The sequence below is a fragment of the Lynx canadensis genome, chromosome B2, assembly GCF_007474595.2.
Source record: "Lynx canadensis isolate LIC74 chromosome B2, mLynCan4.pri.v2, whole genome shotgun sequence".
Lineage (NCBI taxonomy): Eukaryota > Metazoa > Chordata > Mammalia > Carnivora > Felidae > Lynx > Lynx canadensis.
Genome location: NC_044307.1, coordinates 44,832,345 through 44,855,688, shown reverse-complemented (window position 1 = coordinate 44,855,688; position 23,344 = coordinate 44,832,345). Strand labels below are relative to the sequence as shown.

The following is a 23,344-nucleotide window of genomic DNA, read 5'->3' as shown; positions in this document are numbered from 1 at the left end:
GGACTTGTTGGGATGAGCACTGGGTGTTGTATGTAAGTGATGAATCACAAGAATCTACTCCCGAAACCCAAGAGCACACTGGATATGATGTATATTAGCCAACCTGATAAATTATATAAAAATTGTTTTTTCCTTGCCTCAATTTCCTCATCAATACAATGGGGATACTTAAATATCCCTCACAGATTGTTTTAGGGCCAACTGAATAAGAAAACACATGCCAGAATCTATGAAAAATGCTGGGCACATAATAAGCCTTCAAATGTTGGCAATATTATCATTTGTTTAGTGAACAAGCTTTTTTGAGGAACTCCTAAGTGCCATTTTACATAAAAAGACAAACTATAGTGCCGTATACTCATATGAAAAGACTCTAACCATATTATCAAATTAAAAGTGTAACTTGAGGGTCACCTGAGTGGCCCAGTCTGTTAAGCGTCTGGCTTCGGTTCAAGTCATACTTTCACAGCTTGTGAGTTCGAGCCCCGCATCGGGCTCTGTGCTGACACCTCAGAGCCTGGAGCCTGCTTTGGATTCTGGGTCTCCCTCTCTCTGTGCCCCTCCCCTGCTCATGCTCTGTCTCTCTCTCTCTCTCAAAACTAAATAAACGTTAAAATAAATAAATAAAAGGGTAACTTGAAATGAAGTTCTGCAAATAAATTTTAAGAGTATAGTTTTACGTATTGATATTTGTATGTATGTGTGTATTTATAGCTATGTATGTATTCTATGCATGTATTCAAGCATAGAAATACATCTGAAAACAAAAGTCTGTTAGCAAGTTACTACCAGTGAGGAAACAATTCAGTTTTATGAAGGGAGAAATTCTAGAAGGTAAAGATGATGCACAACTACAAGATAAGCTTTTGCTAATAAGATGTTAGCATAGCGCCCAGTTGTAATATCATTTGTTATTATCATGAGTCTAATATACCACGTGTTGGACTACAATCATTCCTTCACAAATTCTGTAAACATTTATGCAACACCCACGGCATGCCAGGCCCCTGGTAGGCAGTGGGAAGAATACATAAGGCCTGACCTCGCTGCCTCCGGGAAGGTTTCAGTGTAGAAGAGGCATAGAGATCACCAAAAATGAAACATCATTTCTGCAGCAATATGATCATTTTATAATTGTGACGGAAACATTAGCCAGAACTCCCGGAGTGTTTACGAATGTGCTAGACATGTCTGTGGACATTATTGACTGCCATCTGTGATTGCTACAATTATTCTATTTTGATGCTATTCTTTATAACCAAACTAGACTGCTACAGAGTTAGAGAATTAGTGACCAGAAACCTAATATGACTGCCTCAACGTGTTATTTCTACGCGCTGTGATATGATCCGGCATTCCCAAGGATTTGGCCACCTTGATGCCTTTCAAAAACCCGGCCCAGAAAATGCATATTCCGTTTTTTTCCAGGTGGTTTCTTCCCATAATTGTATGTAAAATCATGTTGCTAGTGCCTTAATCTCCCTGATTTGTCAGCCTATTAAAGTCCTCTTGATTGCATGTGTTTTTTTTTTTTTTCTTTTGATAACCTGCCTTGAAGAAGGTTAAGCTGAAACCACTCCTCAGCTCCAAGATGTTGCCATCCAAATTGCATGCGCTTTTCTGCCTCTGCAGCAGCCTCGCACTGGTTCATCCTTTTGACTGGCAAGACCTAAATCCTGTTGCCCATATTAGATCATCAGGTAAGAGGCATCTTTGTTCCAGGGCTTGAGCAACTGATCTGTGGCCAGATTCCACGTGGCCCCGGAGAAGTTGCATGTGTGGACTTCTAACCAAGTTCTATTACAAAAAGGCTCATGGAGACCTGTTCTCCTGGGGTTGGGGAGAGAGCCTCGCTTTCTCCTCATTGCAACTGAAACTGAAGAAGCGCCTGTCTTCTTCAATATCATGACTGCAGGACAGAACCAAGATGAGGCATTTTCAGACAGATTGGAAGCTCAGCTGGCAACCACTGTGGAGAACTTCCTCAGCGTGGCCCCTTCTGTCCCTCACTGCCCTAGCCCGCTCTCACTCAGGCGCAGTGACACAAAGCCCCTGGAGTTCTCTCAGAGGCAACCTCAAAACCTGCTCCCATGAAGGTGAAGGAGAGGCAGGTGTCTTGATCAACAGGTGTAGTCCTGGTTAGTACTGGGGGCGGGGGGGGGGGGGGTGTGAGAAGACGACCATTTAGGCTCTTGGGGTCCAGAGGGAAACCATGTTTTCTATGTTATCACAAGGGGAAGCAGGGACCAGCTGAAGAGCTCCAGGGGAGAATGGATGCACATCTCTTGCTCTCTCTTACCTTGTGGTGGGAGGGAAGGGGAGGAGGGGAAGGTTTAGTCAGGCCCAGAAGAGGTGGCCAGAGTGGGACAGCCACCTCTAGAAAGGTACATCTGCCATCACCAAGAAGGACCTGTATTGCAAAGAGATTGCTTCCGGAGTTTTGTGGGTTCCTGTGAATCCCAGAGCATGGTGATGCACGGTCTTCTCTGTCCAGATTCTCCTCAGGTGAGCAGTGTAGGTGGCTTCTGAAGCCACAGACCTGGTGACTCTGGATCTAGCTGTTCAGGTTTGATGGGTGACTCCTTATTGTAACATTTACAAAGGCGCTTTCATAACCCTGCACCTGATAAATACTGCCTTGCTTTGTAGTTGGCAAAGCAAATGCATCGGTCGGACAGACTACATGTTGTATCTGTATTTACACAGGAAATGGCATAATATCTCACAGGTGCATTCATTCAACAACACTTATCAGGAAGTTGAGTCATCGCTGATACACCGGTGACTAAGACAGTGAGCTTGTGGTCAAGCTCAAGGACCTTCCAGCCTAGTGAAGTTAATTTTCCCATTACCTTTTCCAAGGATTGGAAACGAGTAACATCTTACCCGACGGACAGATTATCAGCTAGGAGACATTTACATCATGCACTTTTTATTGGCTCAGGGTGGGAATTTCAAAACATGTTTTATATCCCATGTTTGAAAGTCACGGGAAGGCTGTCATTGGACTGGCAGAAACTTAAGAACAGGGACACCACATTATTCATCTTTTGTAGTCCCACAGTCAAGGCCAGTGTCCCATTCGGTCTTGAGCAACCGAACGCATACATATTTTGTAAATTGTTAGAAATCCTTGATTAAATAAAGGATTAGGATAATAGATGGTTGTTCATATCCTAACTAAATGAGTATGTAGAAAACATGGTTATGCAGGTAAAGTATGGGCTAGAAATATCCTTTTTGTTAATGGAGGACATAAAGCTGTATAAGAAAACGTTATGTTCCTAGCGTGTATACAATCCATCTCGAAACCCAGGAGTGAGTATCAGGAATATTTGACAAATGAACACCCCAAAAAATGTATCATAAGATTAATAGCCTATAAATAGTCCAGAGGTTCCAACGCTCCTATTAAAATAAAGTTGAAGAAAAACAAGGAGTGACATCTATGAGTTCTGAACCACAAACTGTATCATCTAGAGGATGGACGCTCAACCTGATAAGACTCCTCGTTTCTTCCTTCATGATGAGTCCTGATAGATGATTGGAGAACAGGAAACCGGGGACAGTGACTGGATTACCTGCAGGCTGATGAAACTTTTCTGTACCCCCCTGGCACTGAACAGCCACAGGGCTCTGTAGACCTACACCCACACCTGGGTTAGCTCCAAGATTCCTGAGGGGCCGTCTTCAAATGGGCAGAACTGTAGACTCACCTTGACCTGTGGCTCCTGAATGCTGAGCGAGGGGGCTTTTTGGTAGGGCAGGATTTAGAGAACCAGGGCACTCCTAGGTAATTGGAGAAAGTTCCCAGAGCCGAGGTGGAATTGAGATTTCACAAGAGAAACCTTGTGGGCCTTGGAACCCTCCCATTACTCTAGACCTGAACTCCTAATTTCCAGAGGTAGAGTACCTCCAAGGCGGCTGTGCGTTCTCTGGGCTCCTCACCAAACTCCATGAGCCGTAGCCCTCCCCTTCGATGCCCGTACCATCACATCATGGCTGATGTGGGTGGGGGCACAGCCAGACACAGCCTGCCCCTCACAGAGGGAAAGGCAGGGCTTAACATCTCCCTGTTACACCACGAAGCCTGACTTGGTAGACAATCTTAAATGGGAAAGAAAGAGCCTTTTGTGATTCTAAATAGCACTGAAACTGTTAGCCTCTACAGGTAAAGTGGGTTGTTGTTGTTGTTGTTGTTTAAATGTCTGAGGAAATACTTTGGATTTTGAATCTGCCCAAAGGGAAAATAGTATGGTCTAGTTTCCGTCTGCTCAAACTCTTCTGAGGGCTTGAATTTGGGTAGCCAGAGTTAACTCCCTCTAGGTAAGGGACACACAGTGTCAGTTGTCTGCTGCTGATGTGTTCTGTGCTAGGCCCTTGACTTCTACCATCACTTCATTCTCACAGCTGTCCTGCAGGTTGTCAAGTGCTTTTTTCCCCCATTTTACAAATGAGAATAAGAGAGGGGAGCAACTTGCCTAGGTCAGAGCGCCATAGCTTCTCAGGGGTACAGCTGGAATCCAAAATAGGATTACCTGGCTCTAATACCCCAGGCCATTCATCTCACTCCCACCTTCCTTGGAACTAGCTCCTACTATTGGACTATGAATGGCAGATCAGGTGGTCTGGTACCTTCGCCTAGTCGTTTTGTAAACTTGAATAGGCACAGCCTTTCTGATTTAGTAGAATTGGGGTACGGCTGAAGATCCTGATTTCCAAGCTCCCAGTGATACTGATTCAGGGACCAACTTTGACTAGCAAGCCTCATGTATTGAAGGGCTCATCGCTGGCAAGTGCTTCACACATTAGTCACCGACATGAAAGACAGGCTTCTTCTCAGACCTCAGAACATTTCTGGGTGATGCCCCATGATATCGACATAAGTTCCATACCTAAAATGGCTCCCTGTGTCTTAGTGGCAGAGGCAGAATGCGATGGAAAGCTTGAAGGAGGCTGTCGAGCAGTGAAATCGACTCGCACAGTATCAAGTAGGCAAGCTCGGAAAGACAAATAGAAAAGTGAAAGTCTGGCTATAATGATAGTTGGACTCGCCATCTTACCAAGTAAATACGGATTCAACTGGGATTCAGAAAGGAGGGTAACAGGCAAAACTGCAGGTGTGTTGAAGAGTTTAGGCACCAAAGAAGGAGGAACAGTTTCAAGAGTGGGTGGGTAAAAGAATATATACCATAAAGGGGTTGATGCAGATGAGAGCCTGGTGAGCTGTGGAAAAGCTCAGCTCAGCTTACTTTCACAAAGATTTATGGAGCACCAGCTGTGTGCCAACATTAAGATCTGAAGATACAGGGGCGCCTGGGTGGCGCAGTCGGTTAAGCGTCCGACTTCAGCCAGGTCACGATCTCGCGGTCCGTGAGTTCGAGCCCCGCGTCAGGCTCTGGGCTGATGGCTCGGAGCCTGGAGCTTGTTTCCGATTCTGTGTCTCCCTCTCTCTCTGCCCCTCCCCCGTTCATGCTCTGTCTCTCTCTGTCCCAAAAAAAAAAAAAAAAAAAAAAAAAAAAAAAAAGATCTGAAGATACAAAAGTACACAGCTCTTAAGAAATAGCCTAGTGTGGGAAGCAGAGTGTACAAACACATAATTTTAATACGATAGGAAAAAAAGAATGATAGAAACACATAGAGGGAACTGATTTAATAATGAGGATGAAACAAGTCTGGGGAATGAGGGAAGGCTTCGGAGAAGACCTGACATCTGATCAAGATGTTAAAGGGTGAACAGAAGTCTGCCCCTGGGATTTCAAACACAAGGAATAGAATTTATAAAGGTGCCGAGGCGTCGGACAGCTCCGTGTATCGCTCAGGAGTGCTGGAGCCCATGGAAGGCAGGTAAAGAAAAAGCAGGAGAGTACAAGGCAGTAGACCTTCAGATCACTGAGGGTCTTTCTTACAGTGCCCAAGAACTTGGGATGTAACTTATGCCCCTATGAAATCTACACATTTCAACTCCAGAACATTGGAAGGATAGGCCACATTCATGCCTCAGGTAGCAATGGAACTAGCTTAGGAAGACGTGTAGATTTAAATACCGTCTACAGACTGCCTTCCAAAAAGATTCCAATATATTCCTCATTCAGAAATAGCCACTTAGTGATCGGAAGCCATTGACAAATTCTAAGAAGAGTAGCCTGGTAAAATGTGAAGGACGCATTTGAAGGTTACGATCCAAGATGAATAGGACAGTTAGGAGAGATGACAACTGTCTGAGACCTTGAAAGTGTACATAGACAATTAGGGGATCAGGGCTATACTGGAGAGAGAATTTTAGGCTAAAAACAAAATGTTAAAATTGAGACTCGTTGGATGGAGGGGTTTGATGAGAAGGACATAGGAGGAGGATTCCCAGGTTTCTGACTCGGGATACACGAGCTAGGAAATGCTGGAGCTGCAGGCTGTGTGGTTGGGGGATGAGGAAGGAGAGTTGCGAGATGGCCATTCGATCTTATTTTGGACCATTGGCCTTGATGTTCCAAAGGGAAGCATAGCAGGTAGAGGCACCCAACGGGAAGTTGTAAGCCCAAATCTGAAGTGTGAGATAAGGTTCCTGTTTGGGAAAAACAGTCAGGGGAAGGGGTTTTTAACATGATCTGGATCAGAGCAGAGGCTAAGGGCAAGGCTGTAAGTGTTAGGAGGTGATGGTCTTAAGCATCTTAAGAAATGTCTACCTTGGGGCGCCTGGGTGGCGCAGTCGGTTAAGCGTCCGACTTCAGCCAGGTCACGATCTCGCGGTCTGTGAGTTCGAGCCCCGCGTCAGGCTCTGGGCTGATGGCTCGGAGCCCGGAGCCTGTTTCCGATTCTGTGTCTCTCTCTCTCTCTGCCCCTCCCCTGTTCATGCTCTGTCTCTCTCTGTCCCAAAAATAAATAAAAACGTTGAAAAAAAAAACAAAAACAAAAACAAAGAAATGTCTACCTCTATCTTTATTCCCCCACAATACTTTGCTTACATCAGGCCTTTAATAATTATTTGTATATTTTACTAGTTAGGTAAAGAAATGAAGGAGGCCAAAAACGAAGGGGTGTAACTTAATTCCCTTGGAATTTCCTTTTGCATGATAAAGTCTGGGTGTAATGGATGACAGTGAGATAATATTCACTTTTTTTTTTTTTTTTCAGCATGGGTCAATAAAATACAAGCTCTGATGGCTGCTGCAAGCGTAGGCCAAACTAAAATTCCCAAAGGAAATGGCTCTTATTCTGTCGGTTGTACAGACTTGATGTTTGATTACAGTAATAAGGTAATGCTTTGATTAATAGCACTAATCCTTATGTTCTGACATTGACTGTTCCTGTGGTCCCCTAGAAGGTTTTGAAACTTGCTCTTGCCCTCACCTGAGAATGACTCATGTTGCTATTTATGTTGTTGCATAAGAAGCCTTTTGCTACGTAAGTCTTTCCCAGATTTGTTGCTATCATCTGATTTATTTATCTATAAGCTCTATTTTCCCCTTCCTTAATGGTTGAAACCAGCCTGCTCATGCTTTCTTTTCACTCAGAAAACATGTTTCCCCTTCTCTTTCTACTGTATTCAGGCACCACAGCAGCTGAAAAAGTTCTCTCTGGACCTCCTTGTGAACAACCGAGGTTTCCCCTCTAATTAAATATGCCAAATAGCTGTTGGGACATAATGGAGAAGCAACTTCACTAAAAGTACATTGATTTCTTTTCCTCTCCAGGGCACCTTCTTGCGTTTGTATTATCCATCCCAAGAGGATGACCACTCTGACACCCTTTGGATCCCAAACAAAGAATATTTTTTTGGTCTTAGTAAATTTCTTGGAACACACTGGCTTATGGGCAAAATACTGAGCTTCTTTTTTGGTAAGATTTCTGTTGATCCTGCTTTGGTAGGCCCTAGAATATAAGAAAACCTTGAAAACAGCAGAAGTTTCTGGCAAAGATCAAAGTAGATTTTCTCCAGTCTAAACTTCTAAGATGACAAATTGCTTCTCAAAAGCCCAGGCAACTGTCAGAGAAGCAGGGGTTCTCGTTTTGTTCGTTTTGCATGTATCGGGGCATATGGAGGTAGGGAAAGTGCCAGACTTAAAGACGGCTGTAATATCTGCTTGTGGCAGATATTCTTTGACATTCCTGCTCATATACTGCAGGGAAGCAATAATCTGGTGAGTGCCCACTTCCCTTTTGTATGCTTTGTACAAAAGTGAAAACTAATTTCTCACCCGTCATAAATGATGAGACTCTGCTCTCATCCCCATCTCCTACCCGCCAAGGGACCAGCCTCCCTCACCAAGACAATCTGATGTGCATTCCCCACTTCATTTGTCTACTTATAACTAATATAGACGTTTCCTTCCTTATCTGTTTGACCAGACACTACTGTTGGGCCGGTGTCGACTACATCTTCAAATTTCCCTCTCAAAACTACCTGCCACTTTTGGCATTCTTTGAAACATCTCCTTGGAGTTTTCCTAAAAACCACCTAATAACAGAAATGATGGAACCGTAACTAACACCTCTTTATGGTGCCGAATAAGTTAACAGATCACTTCCACGGCAATCATCACGTTCAAGCTTTATGACTGCCTCTCCATTTTATAAATGAGAAAATGAAACACAAATAACTCATGGTGATAATGACAATAGCAATGGAGAAGTGAAACGAGGGAAGACAGTGCCTTCCACGTTGTGAGCCCCTTCTTACGGCCCGAGATAGGCGCTTTACATATGTTGCCTACTTAGATAACATTCTCACAAAAGCCCTATCAGGCATCATTTCCTCCATTGTGCAAAAGAGGAATCGGAGACTCAGAGAGTTCTCGTTACTTGCTCAAGGTCAATAGTAAGTGGTAGAGCTGCATCCAAAGGCACATCCGAGTATGAAGTCAGCGGTCTGTCTTGATCATTACCAAATTAGCATGGAATGAAAGGAGATTTGAAGATTCTGGTTCTCAGGGTAACGCTCCTGAGGTTTATTCGGTAGTTTGGTTTCAGAATATTCCCTTTGAAGTTTCACCAAGACCCGGGGTTGGTGCTCAGGAACAGCCTTCTGAATGCACCTGTAAGGGGTAAAGTGTCTCACCCTCAGTTCAGAGCTGGCAGTGAAAACTGATAATTCATGATTTTACCGTCTTAGGAAAAACTACATGCTTCAGGTCTTTGGGTGTTAAGTATCTAGCAGCAGACTTTTTAATGAATTTACTATTAGTCCATAAAAACATAAGTACAAATTCCATGAGTTAGGATTTCTACTAAGAAGATGCAAATTAAATTAGGCGGCAACATTCAAGTCGGAGCAAACACTAATTATAATCTCTCATTGTTGTCTAGGTTCAATGACAACTCCTGCAAACTGGAATTCTCCTCTGAGGACTGGTGAAAAATACCCACTAATAGTTTTTTCTCATGGTCTTGGAGCATTCCGGTAACGTGTGAGAGGAAAACTTTTAACCCCTAAGGTCCAATGGCAATGCATTCCCCGCCCTCCCCTCGCAAAAAGAAGAGCAGAGTTTGGAGTATCATGGTCACCCCCGTCTTGGAGGAATTGGGGTTCCTCAAATGTTGACCATGGTCTATTGATCAGTCCAGCCCTATCTGGTCAAGTAGTTTGTTCTCTCCTTCCAGCTCATGGGGACTAGCCTCATGACGAGGACAGAAGAGGTGGCATTTGGGGCTGTCACCCTTCTATAGTACAATACACTCTCACAACCATCCCCTGGATTAGCTCAGGTCTTCTGAGAAGCATGCACCAAGATTGGATTGGCTATAAAAGACATTTATGGAGAGAAATGCCCGTGAAGGATAGAGGGAACAGAGAGGAAAAGACAGAATCTTCAGATCATGATGCAGGTTGGACACTTGGGAAGGAGATGGGGAATGGAGAGATTGGGTATGGAGAATCCCAGATTACAGCACAGTTCTAGCAGAGACTGGACCAGGCCAAATGAGAGAGTGCTTAACTCGAAGTTGCTCATCAAAGGAGCCTCGCATCTCACAGGAATGGGTCTCCATTGGTACCCGTGCCATGCCCAGTCACTGGGCACAGCCCAAAGGAAGCTTAGCTGGTGGTGGTGGATCCAAAGGGGAAGGGGCTCAGTGGGGTCTTTAGTCAACTGTGCTCTCTGAGGCATGATCTCAGAGTGGCACGTTTTCATGACCACCATACCCACGCCGCCTCTGTTTTCTCAACTGCCTACCTTTCTTTCTACCTCAGAGGATGATAAGACTTTCAGAAAATAAAAGGTGACTTTTAGTTGGCCAGAAGTTGGGTAGCTTCTGCAATAAGAAGTTATCTTCGGTACTTCAATTGGAGCCATTTCTTTGATTTCTACCAGACCAGTGGTTGGCACGTTAGGATCTGAGGACCAACGCTAGCCTGCTGCTCAGTTCTATAAATAAAGCTTTACTGAAACACATGCACACCCATTCGTCTTTCGCATTGTCTGCGGCGACTTTTGTGCTACGACAGCAGAGTTGAGCAGCTGTGACAGATGTCGTATTGCCCACCAAGCTGGGAATATTTGCACTCTGGCCTTTTACAGAAGACGTTTGCTGATCCCTGCACTAGACCCATTGCCCCTTCCTGGGTAGATTGCGTATCTTCAACAATAGAGGACATCGTTCCCACTACCTCTCTTTGGTTCTCTATTGCCATTTCCTATTGAATGCATGACACGAGAAGATCGTCCAGAATGAGGAACTGGAAGGGGTCAATGCAGCTTACTTAGCACATGATTGTTTCCAGTCATTTAGATAAATAACAGTGGACACGTGTTCAGCCTTTCCCCTGGTTTAGATGTGGTTATAAGCACTGAAAACAGATTAATGTACTTAACCCTTACAAGAATCCCACCAGTTATCATAGTGTTGCAGAGGACAGATAAGTGACTTATCCAAAGCAGTGGTAGATTCAAATGTAGTGGTCAGACAGCAGGTCGTGTTCTCTTCAGCACCACACTGCACTGCCTTTCTACATACGCTGTCTTAGCAAAACCTTCTAACTGTTCTAAAGCAAAGGCTTTATAAAGTCCCATTTTACAGGTGCAGACAAAGATCTGGTCATGCAATTGCCTAAAGTTATATACCTGGTCGGCGGTAGGACCAAGATTAAAATCCAGCGCTCTCAAAGGCAATATTTAGAATCACTGCATCACGGTTTCTCAACCTCAGGACTACTGACATTTCTCAGAATTTCTTATCGTGGAGGGTAGCCCTGGGCACTGTAGGATTTTTAACAGCATCCCTCTATCCACTGGATGCCAACAGCACCCTCTGCCCAGTCATGATAATGAAGTTACCTCCAGACATTGTCAGGTATCCCCCGAGAGGCAGAAGTGTGCCCCCTTTGAGAACCACAGCTCTCTGGTGTACCCCTGGGCACTACCACAGGGGTGTGATGGCTTCCACGTTCCGAGGCTCGTTAGTGGACCCCGTCTTTGCATGACAGTTATTTCAGTGCTTCCTGTTTGTTTGTTTGTTTTGTTTTGAAGGACAATTTATTCTGCTGTTGGCATTGATCTTGCATCTCATGGGTTCATAGTTGCTGCTGTAGAACACAGGTATGTCGCCTGGGCTCTGACTTCCAAGAAGATTTATAAAAAGAAATCAGTGAAATTGTCAACTATGGTTACATGATGAGGGGATAAAAGGGGACTGAGTTAAATTGTCAAGAGTTGAAAACCAGCTAGCATTTCTAGAGTTGTCATTGTGTGCCGTGTTCATACATCATTTAATCTTTGGAACAACCCTCTGAAATGGTTACTGTTGTCACTCTTTTAAGGAGGAGGAAAAATGAAGCTGGGAAAGGTTGAGTAACTTGCTGTAAATCACACAGTGAAAAAATGGCAGCACTGGGATTGGATTCCATGCATGAGTTTGCGAGGGGGCCTCCTAGAACAATGACGATAGGACGGGTTGACTTGACCTGCAATGATGGCTCTTTCTGAGGACTCCCTTGGGGGCCTCTTTGGTTTTATTTTTATTTTCATTTATTTTTAAAATATAATTTATTGTCAAGTTAGCCATCACACAGTGTGCTCTTGGCTTCGGGAGTAGATTCCCGTGATTCATCCCTTAATTACAACACCCAGTGCTCATCCCAGCAAGTGCCCTCCTCAATGCCCATCACCCATTTTGCCCCTCTCCTCCGCCCCTCCCCCCGCAACCCTCAGTTTGTTCTCTGTATTTCAGAGTCTCTTCTGGTTTGCCTCCCTCTCTGTGACTATTTTTTTTCCCCTTCCCTTCCCCCACGGTCTTCTGTTAAGTTCCTCACAGTCCACAGACGAGTGAGAACGGTTTTAAAACAAAGGTAGAGTGGAAGAAGAAGGGGAAGTCGAAAAAGATCAGAGTGAAGTGCGGGATGGGGATGAGGAAGAGCGAATGTAAGTAATTGATTTGTTTGTGTTGTAGAGACGGATCTGCGTCTGCGACTTACTATTTCAGGGACCAGTCTGCTGTAGAAATAGGGAACAAGTCTTGGCTCTATCTTAAAACCCTAAAACCAGGGGACCAGGAGGTGCCTCTACGAAATGAGCAGGTACATTGCAGCAACAGGAGGAGGCGTGGTGACTAAAAATCGTATGCACGATGATGATGCTTGCTGATTTAATTTGCACATGGTAAGGTCTGCTCCGAGCTCTCCCATTTCCCATTCCCAAAAGGCCTGTCGGAAGATCTTCAGAGTGATACAGCTCCCTTGATGAAAAGTCTGGATCATGGTAAAAACAAAAGACCAGCATAAAAATCATGAGAGATGACAGTAGATATTCAGAAATCATTGGCATCAGAACTTCTAATTTTAGGGGCGCCTGGCTGGCTCAGTCGGTTGAGCGTCCGACTTCGGCTCAGGTCATGATCTCACAGTCCGTGAGTTCGAGCCCCGCGTCAGGCTCTGTGCTGACAGCTCTTGCTTCGGATTCTGTGCCTCCCTCTCTCTCTGACCCTCCCCCGTTCATGCTCTGTCTCTCTCTGTCTCAAAAATAAATAAACGTTAAAATTAAAAAAAAAAAAAAAGAACTTCTAATTTTAGAATCTCAGAGGTGCTAGAAAAGGAATCCATAAATACCCTCGCTGCCAAGGCAATATTAAAAGCACTACTTTTTGGAGAAGCAGTATAGGACAGTATTAAGAGTCCAGGCCTTAGAATCCAAATTTCTGTGTTTGAATCCTGATGCCCTCGCTTCCTAGTGGGATGATCTCGATCAAGCGACCGTATTTGGCTCACGGGGGAGTCTGGAAGATAAGTGATAGAGGGCACATTGGCTTCCACCTTTGTGCCAAGCTTTACTACAATGGGTGTTTTCCATATGTCATTGCATCTAACCCCACCCACATTTCACTGAGGTAGGCATTATTACACAACAAATGGGAGCTGCGGAAGTTAAGGAAACCGTCTGAAGTCACACCGTGGGGAAGCAGCAGAGACAGGATCTGGACTCAGCTGTACCTACCTGCAGGGCTAAAGCCTGTGTCCTTACACTAGGTTGTGTTCCAGTCACTAATCACTGAGACATTTGTAGTTTATAAGCAATCAATCGTCTTTCCCACACGCAACTCGTACACACACTTTAAAATAAGTATCGCAGCTTCTTTACTGGTCATTTCCTTGTTCTAATAATCACACTAGGTGCGCCAAAGGGCAAAGGAGTGTTCCCAGGCTCTCGATTTGATTCTGGACATTGATCGTGGAAGGCCAGTGAAGAATGCATTAGATGTAGAGTTTGATATGGAACAACTGAAGGTGAGCTTGAAAAAAGTCATTTCCGTTGTCCTGTAGTTCTTTATTGTTCCTTATCATCTGCTTTTCTGCTGTAATGCATGGAACCGTGTGACAAAAGGCTGCAAATTAAAAAAAAAAAAAGTGTATGTGAAGTATTATAGTGATGAGGAATGAACTAGGCTGAACTGTAGATGAGATTGCCCACAGTCACCTTTGAGCTACAGAAGCAGCCGTTTCTGTGGTTCAACTCAAGAGCTCCAGCAGAAGTGTCGTCATTTCTCGGATGGCTCCTGCATATTGTTGAGCGTGATCCTGAAATGGTGGCCAAAAGTTTTCAGCAGAATATGGACAGGCGGTGGAAGAGTATCAAAGTGGAGGGCATGCACAAAGACCCAAGAGTGTGTATGGAGGACGGAGGACAGGGAGTAGAGGGGACTAGGTAGAAGGGCTTCAGTCTGGGTAGAAGATGATCGTCTGTTCTCCTGACACAGTGAAGAGTTTCTTGTCCCTCGACCGTCTACTCCCTCTCCTGTCTCCATGATTTTGTACATGTTTTCCCCTTGGCTGACACATTCTTCTCCGTGAGTCCTGCTTAATCTTCATCTCAAGTCAGGCATCACCTCCTCCGAGAAGCTTTCTTGGACCCCATTGTCACCCCCGCCCTGGACTGGCGAACTATCTATCACCCTCCTAGCTCCTTGGCACCACCCTGTTGTATTTGCATCACGTGTCCATGTCTCTTTCTTCACTGATAGACTGGGAGCTCATTGAAAATGAACTACGGTGCCTGGCACAGAGCAGGTGTTCAATAGATACTCATGAAATGAACAAACTAATTAAATGTGGACGGAGGGAGAGGCAGAAGTCAGCAATGATGCTGGTGTTGCAAGTGTGGGTGCCTAGGAAGATCATTAAGTTCACTTCTGAACTTCTGTGAATGCTCAATGTGTGTGTGTGTGTGTGTGTGTGTGTGTGTGTGTTATTTGTGTATACGTATATACATGTATGTGTACATACACGTGTATGTAAAAGTGTGTATTTGTGTGTATATATGTATGTATTTCTTTTATAAGAAATCAAGGTACTTAACCATGCCCATGGAATTATTAATAATTTTATAATTTAAAAACTAATTTAGTCTATTCTAACAACCTGTGAGATAGTTATGAATATATATCATGCTTTTTCATATAGGACTCTATTGACAGGAATAAATTAGCAGTAATTGGACATTCTTTTGGTGGAGCCACAGTTATTCAGACTCTTAGTGAAGACCAGAGATTCAGGTAAGAGGAGGCAAAGAGAGAAAACAGTAAGCTATTAGAAGAGAGGAAGTGATAACCCATGTGAGATAGAGTATTTTTCAAATTCTTTTTTTTTTTTTTTTTAATTTTTTTTTCAACGTTTTTTATTTATTTTTGGGACAGAGAGAGACAGAGCATGAACGGGGGAGGGGCAGAGAGAGAGGGAGACACAGAATCGGAAACAGGCTCCAGGCTCCGAGCCGTCAGCCCAGAGCCTGACGCGGGGCTCGAACTCACGGACCGCGAGATCGTGACCTGGCTGAAGTCGGACGCTTAACCGACTGCGCCACCCAGGCGCCCCTATTTTTCAAATTCTTAATGAGGAAGGGACCCTTCAGGGCTTATAAGTCTGTTCTTTTGCCTCCATAAGTACTCTATATGAATTTCCTAGACAGAAATAATCTACTTCTCTTGCTATCATAAGATCTCCCCATTCCTATATATTTTTCTTCATCATTCTTATTTATCTGCTTAAGCACTTAACATTTTCACTTGGAAATTTATCTTTATACATCATTTTATTTTATTATTATTATTTTTTAGTGTTTATTTTGGGGAGAGAGACACAGAGCGTGAGCGGGGGAGGGGCAGAGAGAGAGGGAGACACAGAATCCGAAGTGGCTTCCAGCTCTGAGCTGTCAGCACAGAGCCTGACGTGGGGATCGCACCCACAGACCGCGAGATCATGACCTGAGTCGAAGTCGGATGCCCAACCGACTGAGCACCCAGGCGCCCCCGTATACATTTCATATGTGACATATGATTGTGATGCCAGTAATGCGTCTTGTAGTATTTCTAGACTTCCTCAATATGCAGGGCATTTTTAATTTTTTTTTCCCATCCTTAAGATGGACAGAGGTCTTAAATTACACTTAACTTGGGTGACAGTCAGGACCAGACCCCAGAAAAAAATACTTTCTTTCTTGAACTATGTCATCACAGACTAATGAGATCATGTAGAGCCAACCAGTAAGAAAGTGGGTAGGATCATCTCTGAAACTTCATCTCACATTTCTTCCTTAAAATCGGTTTCCATTTAAGGGAATTATCTTAGTTTGCCCATTTAGCACATAAAACGGAGTGTCCAAAAGGTCCAGAAACAGGATAAACTTACTTTTAAAAAGAAAGTTACATTTTCGAATGATACACCCCCTATGTTTTTCTTCAAGCCCCACTTTTTCAGGTGTAGTACCTCAAAGCAAGTGGTCCAACGGTTGCTCTGAAAAAGGCATAATAAATCAACCACAGACTGGCCGTACGTGCTGGAAACAGGGGCAATAGTGCATGTATTGTATTTCTTCAGGCACCCTACAGTTCTGAAGAAATCGTTACTTGTTCGAGAATGTATTTTGAAGACCGTAACAAAAACGGAAACATTTTAAGCATATTATATCGTTCTAAAGGTCACGATTCCTAAATGTCTCCTAAAGAAAATGATTATGTAATGACAAGTCGACCGCCTTATGAAGCTAATCATATTCCCTTCGCACACTGTATAGTACCAGTGAGATTAACCTGTAATGAACCAGTGTGGTGCATGTCCATTAATCCTGGCATCATCAGGAACGCTGTATGTCGGCCAGCGTGTAACCAGCTTTCTTTTATCATTGTCTACAAACACCTGCAGGTGTGGTATTGCCCTGGATGCATGGATGCTTCCATTGGGTGATGAAGTATATTCCAGAATTCCTCAGCCCCTCTTTTTTATCAACTCGGAACGGTTCCAATATCCTGCTAATATCATAAAAATGAAAAAATGCTACTCACCTGACAAAGAAAGAAAAATGATTACAATCAGGTAAGTATTAGTGATTTATTTCATCCTCTGAAAAGAAACTTGAAACTTGGATAAGCATCCCAAGGTACCATTGGTAGCCGTCCCAGAGTTGTTAAATTCACTGTTTAGACTTTCAATAAGGGAGAATATTAGATACTTTCAGGGTCTAAGAGCCTTTGTGTTTACTCTTTTAAAATGCAAATGTTTTGGGGCGCCTAGGTGGCTCAGTCGGTTGAGCGTCCGAATTCAGCTCAGGTCACGATCTTGCGGTTCGTGAGTTCAAGCCCCGCGTCAGGCTCTGGGCTGATGGCTCAGAGCCTGGAGCCTGCTTCCGATTCTGTGTCTCCCTCTCTCTCTGACCCTCCCCATTCATGCTCTGTCTCTCTCTGTCTCAAAAATAAGTAAACATTTAAAAAAATAAAAAAAAATAAAATGCAAATGTTTTCAGTAGTGTTAACATATGTCATTCATATATTGATCATTAAAATTTGCATTAGGATACATGCTATTTTTATGTAAACACAAGAGCAGGCTTATGCATTTGGGGGGCGAGGGTAGGGAGAGGTATTGTATCATTAAGCCAGGCTGGGAGCTCTTTGGAAAAAAAGTCAGAGCATCTGTTGAGATCGGCAATGTGTTTACCTGTTTGGAAAGAATCTTGAAATTCCCAAAAGCTATAATGGGACCCCCTTGAGCACCCGTGATACGCTTGTATCATGAATGTGAAAAAGAAATCCCAAAAGAGTTTTGAACTCACAATGTGATGTTATAAGGTAGGGGGCATCCCTCTTACATCTGAAACATGGTCTATTTCAAAGAAGACAAGTGGTGGCAGGAAGGAAACACAAAGTGCATAGGTGATAAACGCTGTGATAGGGTCGGAGAATGGAGTCTTTTCTATCTGATGTGGTCAGAAGACACCTTGGAAGACACGGGAATAGAATTGGCCTTGAAGGATCAAGAGATGTTAAACAGTTAGGAGGGTCTAAGGTGGTTTAGTTAAGGACCTCGATTTAGCTTCAAGTTAGTTAAGGACTTCAATATTTGTATGTATAAGTCTAATTCTAAAACAGAGGTAATGCAGAACCCCTAGCCTCCCTCAACCCCACTTCCTTACTAGGCTCTTTACCTTTTTCATCCTTTCTCTGCGAGGAGCCTGGAAAGAATAGCTCGTACTTAAGAGCTCATCCTGACTTCCATTTCCACTTTGACTCCTGTGGACCAGCTGAATGCCACCAATGTACCGAAATGCATCCTGTGGAGGACATAAAAGGCCCAGCAGCCTATTCGCAGCCTCAGCCTTGCTCTCTGCATCCGTTAGACACTGTGGACTCCCCCTGTTTCTCCTCCCCTGGTTACCACACCCCTACTCTTTCCTGCTCCTCCCTCCATCTAGACTGCACCCTCCCTTTCTCCCCGACCCTCTCCTTCTCCTGAGGCCATTCCTCCACTGTTGATAGCATCCAGTTTTCTACTCCCAGCCCTCTCATGACCCGGTTCTACCTTCTGACACTCACGTTGTGTTTGGAAGCAGGGAAGAAGGAGCAGGAGGCAGGTGGCTCCGGTTTGAGTACAGATAACTGAAAGAGTGGTGTTTGCTTAGAAGCAGCAGCAAAGTGAAGAGGAAGAGTTGCACCATTCGGGGCTGGAGACATATGTTTTCATCTCGGAATTTCTTAGCTTGGGAGGGGAAACCAGGGTAGAGATGTCTGGCCACAAACCGGGCAGGACAGAATTTGTGTCTTACACCTGAAACCTTGGGAGTAGATAAGACCACCAAGTAGATAAGAGCCACCAAGTAGGGGAAGAAGTGGTCTGAGAGCAGAATATCGAGGAATGTCTGTATGTATGTGAAGAGAACAGAGTCGTTAGGGGAAGAAGAAGGGAAGGTACAAACAAGGGAAAGGAGATCAAAGAAACAAAAGGAAAAAAAAAACGGCAAGAAAGTGTCAAATGTCTTACAGGCAGTGGAAAGTGATCACCAAAAAAGGCCATTTACTTGATGTTAGGTAGATTTAAAGAGCAGTGTAAATGATATCTGTAAGGTGTTTACAGCTTAAATAATACAAGGAAAAGAGGTTCCCCCCCCCCCCCACCAAATATTTAATCCAAGGTTTAGGTGCAGTGTGTTTTGAATAGCATCACATAGATACGAAGTTAAACAGTGTTGGTAAAGGCTTCTGGCTCTGAGTATACAGTCCCTGCAACACGTAACACATTTTGTCAGCTCAAATTGGGACTATTCTAGCCCACCGAAAAGCTGGAATCATTTCTTCTAAAACCAAGATGCCAAGGAACTCAGGAATCTTTGTTTATCTAGAGGGGAGGATGTATAGATACTAAGATGCACAGCCTGTGACCCACAAACACATCTACAGAGATCAAATCTACAAGTTTTGTTTCCTTAGTTTTCACTCAATAGGCCACCTAGACCAGTATCCTTCCTGCACCCTAAGTACCAAAATAATTTTGTCAATGTGATTTATAAACCTCTCATTTCTCTTTCAGGGGTTCAGTGCATCAGAATTTTGTGGATTTCACTTTTGCAACTGGCAAAATAATTGGATACATGTTCACTTTAAAAGGAGATATCGATTCAAATGTAGCAATTGATCTTAGCAACAAAGCTTCATTAGCATTCTTACAAAAGCATTTAGGTAAGAAACTAAGAGTGTTTCATGACACAAACCAGGTGCTTCTTTTTTTTTTTTTTTTTTTTTTTTTTTAATTTTTTTTTTCAACGTTTATTTATTTTTGGGACAGAGAGAGACAGAGCATGAACGGGGGAGGGGCAGAGAGAGAGGGAGACACAGAATCGGAAGCAGGCTCCAGGCTCCGAGCCATCAGCCCAGAGCCTGACGCGGGGCTCGAACTCACGGACCGCGAGATCATGACCTGGCTGAAGTCGGACGCTTAACCGACTGCGCCACCCAGGCGCCCCAAACCAGGTGCTTCTTAAGACAAAACTGTTTTATTGCAGTGTGAGTCCCATTTTAACTGTCTCCAGTTGGTTTACAATGGCCCAGAACAGTAAATCAGTTTGAAGAAAGAAACTTGAGAGATTGAGTTTTGCTGCTTCTCATGCTACATATCACAGATAGGAAGTCTACCTGTTAATTTATCTTTGAGGCAGAGCATGAGCAGGGGAGGGGCAGAGAGAGAGAAAGAGAGAGAATCTGAAGCAGGCTCCAGGCTCTGAGCTGTCAGCACAGAGCTCAACGTGGGGCTCAAACCCACAAACCGTGGGACCGTGACCTGAGCTGAAGCCAGACACTTAAGGGACTGAGCCACCCAGGCGCCCTGGAAGTCTAGCTTGTTAAAGGGAATCGTCTTTCTGTGCAGACTTGGTGGCCGTTTGTGGTGTAATTTGTGAGGCTGTCCTGCCACCTAGAGGCACTGAGCTGTCTCGTACTCTCCAAAGCTTCATATTCTTGTTAACATTTTTCTCTTCCAGGACTGCAGAAAGATTTTGATCAGTGGGATTCTTTAATTGAAGGAGAAGATGATAATCTTATTCCAGGGACCAACATTGACACCACCAACCAGCATGTCACTCTACAGAACTCTACAGGAAGAGAGAAATAGAATTTAGATCAAGAGCACTTTTTAAAAAGCTGTCTAAAAGTGTGTGTATGTGTGTGATTTTAATGTTTGTTTTTTTTTCTCAAATAACTATTGTAAAATGTAGACTATATCATAACAGTGATTGAAGCTTGTACTGGAATTTTTTTCTTTAAATGTAAAGAACGACTGCTATGTATAACAATCATACCAGCCTAAATTTTTATTTTACTAAGATGATACTTTTTCAGTGCCAAAATTAATAACTATTTTTACATTCCTTTAGTGGACAAGTATATCAAAACAGGCACAATGCTAATGAAAACATGTTGCAATGACATAACTAACTCCCCCAAATACAATAAATACAGATTTTTTTTTTTTTGCCCCTCTTTTCTATTATGAGTAGAATTGAGTTTTGGCAATATGGTATTCTAGGTAGACTTTGGAAGCACTCCCCTTTGACTTTTGGTCATGGTGAGAAAAATTAGATCACACAGATGATAAAAGCACTGATTTACCACAGGATTAGGGATACTGTACAATTTCAATATGAAAACTAAATTAGGGGAGTGGCCAAGGATAAGAATATTGGAGACAAGGCAAAGGCAGCAGATTAAAATGGATTAAAGAGAGTTTATAATTTGTTTGCATTTACTTAATGCTTTATCTCTGATGGATTCCACCTACTCAAGAAAGGTGCACGAGACCCGGGCCAGGGATTCCAGTTATAACATATTAGTTATGCAGCCGAAGCCTGTGAAGGATAACAAAGGAAACAGAATTGCTTTTAATTGGTTTGTTTTTCCAGTTGGTTTTGTTTATGTTTTACATTGTGTATGCAGTGGTAGAAGTGGAATAGCACAACACAGGCATACCTTGCTTTATTGCACAGGGCAGATACTGAATTTTTTACACGTTGAAGGTTCAGGACTTCCGTGGAGGAAGTAAGTGCGTGCAGCTGTGGTGGAAATAGCAAGAGAACTAGAATCAGACATGGAGCCTGAAGATGTGCCTGAATTGCTGCAAGCTCACGATCTAATTTGAACGGATGAGGGGTTGCCTCTTACGGATGAGCACGGAAAGTGGTTTCTTGAGATGGAATCTACTCCTGGTGAAGATGCCGGGAAGACTGTTGAAATGACAACATAGGATTTAGAATACGAGGTACACTTAGTTGACAGAGCAGCCGCAGGGTGTGAAGGGATGAACTCCGATTTTGAGAGAAGTTCTACTGGGGGTAAAAGGCTACCGCACGGCATCACGTGCTGCGGAGAAATTGTTCATGGAAGGAAGTCAATGCGGCAAACTTCATTGTCTTTTTAAAAAACGCTTTAAATGTTTATTTTTGAGAGAGGCGGGGGAGGGGGGGGGACAGAAGATCTGAAGTGGGCTCTGTGCTGTCTGTGCAGAGCCTGATGCGGGGCTTGAATTCACGAACCGTGAGATCGTGACCTGAGCTGAAGTCAGGTGCTCAACTGACTGAGTCACCCAGGCGCCCCCATTTTGGGTGCCACAGCCACCGGAGCCATCAGCAGCCTCCTGATCAGTCAGCAGCCATCAGCATGGAGTCAGGACTGTCCACCAGCAAAAAGATTATGACTCACTGAAAGCTCAGATGATGGTTAGCATTTTTATAGCAATCAAGTATTTTTTTTTAATTTTTTTTCAACGTTTATTTATTTTTGGGACAGAGAGAGACAGAGCATGAACGGGGGAGGGGCAGAGAGAGAGGGAGACACAGAATCGGAAGCAGGCTCCAGGCTCTGAGCCATCAGCCCAGAGCCCGACGCGGGGCTCGAACTCCCGGACCGCGAGATCGTGACCTGGCTGAAGTCGGACGCTTAACCGACTGCGCCACCCAGGCGCCCCAGCAATCAAGTATTTTTAAATTAAGGTATGTACGTTGCTTTGTTTAGAGATGCTATTGCACATTTAATAGACTACACTCTAGTGTAAACATAACTTGTATACACACTGGGAAACCAAAAAAGTTATTTGACGTGCTTCATTGTGGTGTTTGTGGCGATCTGGAGCCGAGCCCACATCTCCTAGGTATAGCTATAAATGGAGGTAAAAAGCTGGCTTAAAACTTCACGCGCTTATACGTCGGGCGCCATGGGAAATCGTTTGTTTCCCGTTTCCCGATGAATATAAAAATTTATGCCACTCATGGTTAAGTATATTTTGGCTTAATTATGGTCTGGCTCCTATGAATTCTTCACAATTAAGCTTGTTTAAGCCTGTGTGAACAGGATAACCAGGACTTCATAAGCAAACCAGGTTAACTGTAACTATTCCATCACCTACTTATTGTGCTCAGTTAATAAGCAACGGTGTATTTTGATTTGGTACTTCGGGCTATCCTAATGTGGCAGGGTGCAAAATCGCTCTTTTTGAGAAATTTAATTTCTCCCATCCTATAGCCATTTCCGATTTTTAAAATTTTTAAGAGTTAAACTCTTTAGCAGGACACTGAAGCCTCTCCATCATCTGGCCCTAATGCATCTTCTCTGACCTTTTCTGCCAGTACCCCACAACTGTATCTCCTACAGGAGTGAACCAAACTTGTCTATTCTCATCCCAGGAACAGGTAACACGCTTTCTCCCTCAGCTCTGTTCAACGCAAAACCCTCTCCTTTCTACTTATTGAAATTACACCCAGCTTTTAATGTCCTTAGTTCTCACCATTACCCCATCAGGCTTCAGGGTCTGGTAATGTCTCGGAGGCAGGGATCTTTTCCCCGCTCACGGAGCAAACCTCCCTACTCATTTTAGAAATGGATGGTCCTTCCAATTGTGGTGATGGCCCATTCGGTAGCATCTTTGTGGGTGGTACATGCAGGTGCTGACAGGAGAAAGACCCAACGAGTTAAAGGTTACAAATACAATAATCTAGTGTGCGCACTGAGTATCTTTCAGGGAAAAGAATACTATTTCTAATCTTAAAAACACTTCGAGAAAGGTTTCATTAACCCCATCTGACAGATGAGGAAGATGAAGCCTCAGAGA

The 23,344-nt window shown here is 43.7% G+C and overlaps 1 protein-coding gene across 5 annotated transcripts in view; it reads left to right on the top strand.

Annotated features, from left to right (window-relative positions):
• Positions 1–20,717, top strand: part of PLA2G7 (phospholipase A2 group VII) — a 40,936-nt gene extending 20,219 nt beyond the window's left edge. For 2 of the 5 annotated variants that reach the window (XM_030315660.1, XM_030315657.2), the window contains exons 2-12: positions 1,559–1,700; positions 7,132–7,253; positions 7,692–7,836; positions 9,304–9,397; positions 11,463–11,531; positions 12,382–12,508; positions 13,598–13,711; positions 14,885–14,976; positions 16,622–16,792; positions 19,280–19,428; positions 20,226–20,717. In XM_030315660.1, coding sequence (XP_030171520.1) covers positions 1,592–1,700; positions 7,132–7,253; positions 7,692–7,836; positions 9,304–9,397; positions 11,463–11,531; positions 12,382–12,508; positions 13,598–13,711; positions 14,885–14,976; positions 16,622–16,792; positions 19,280–19,428; positions 20,226–20,356 — 1,323 coding nt within the window. In that variant the 5' untranslated portion in view covers positions 1,559–1,591 and the 3' untranslated portion in view covers positions 20,357–20,717. Of the gene's footprint in view, positions 1–1,558; positions 1,701–1,739; positions 2,139–7,131; positions 7,254–7,691; positions 7,837–9,303; positions 9,398–11,462; positions 11,532–12,381; positions 12,509–13,597; positions 13,712–14,884; positions 14,977–16,621; positions 16,793–19,279; positions 19,464–19,719; positions 19,949–20,225 lie in introns of those variants that run through there. The other 3 variants (XM_030315658.1, XM_030315656.1, XM_030315655.1) reach the window with 3 other exon arrangements.
• Positions 20,718–23,344: the final 2,627 nt, after the last annotated feature.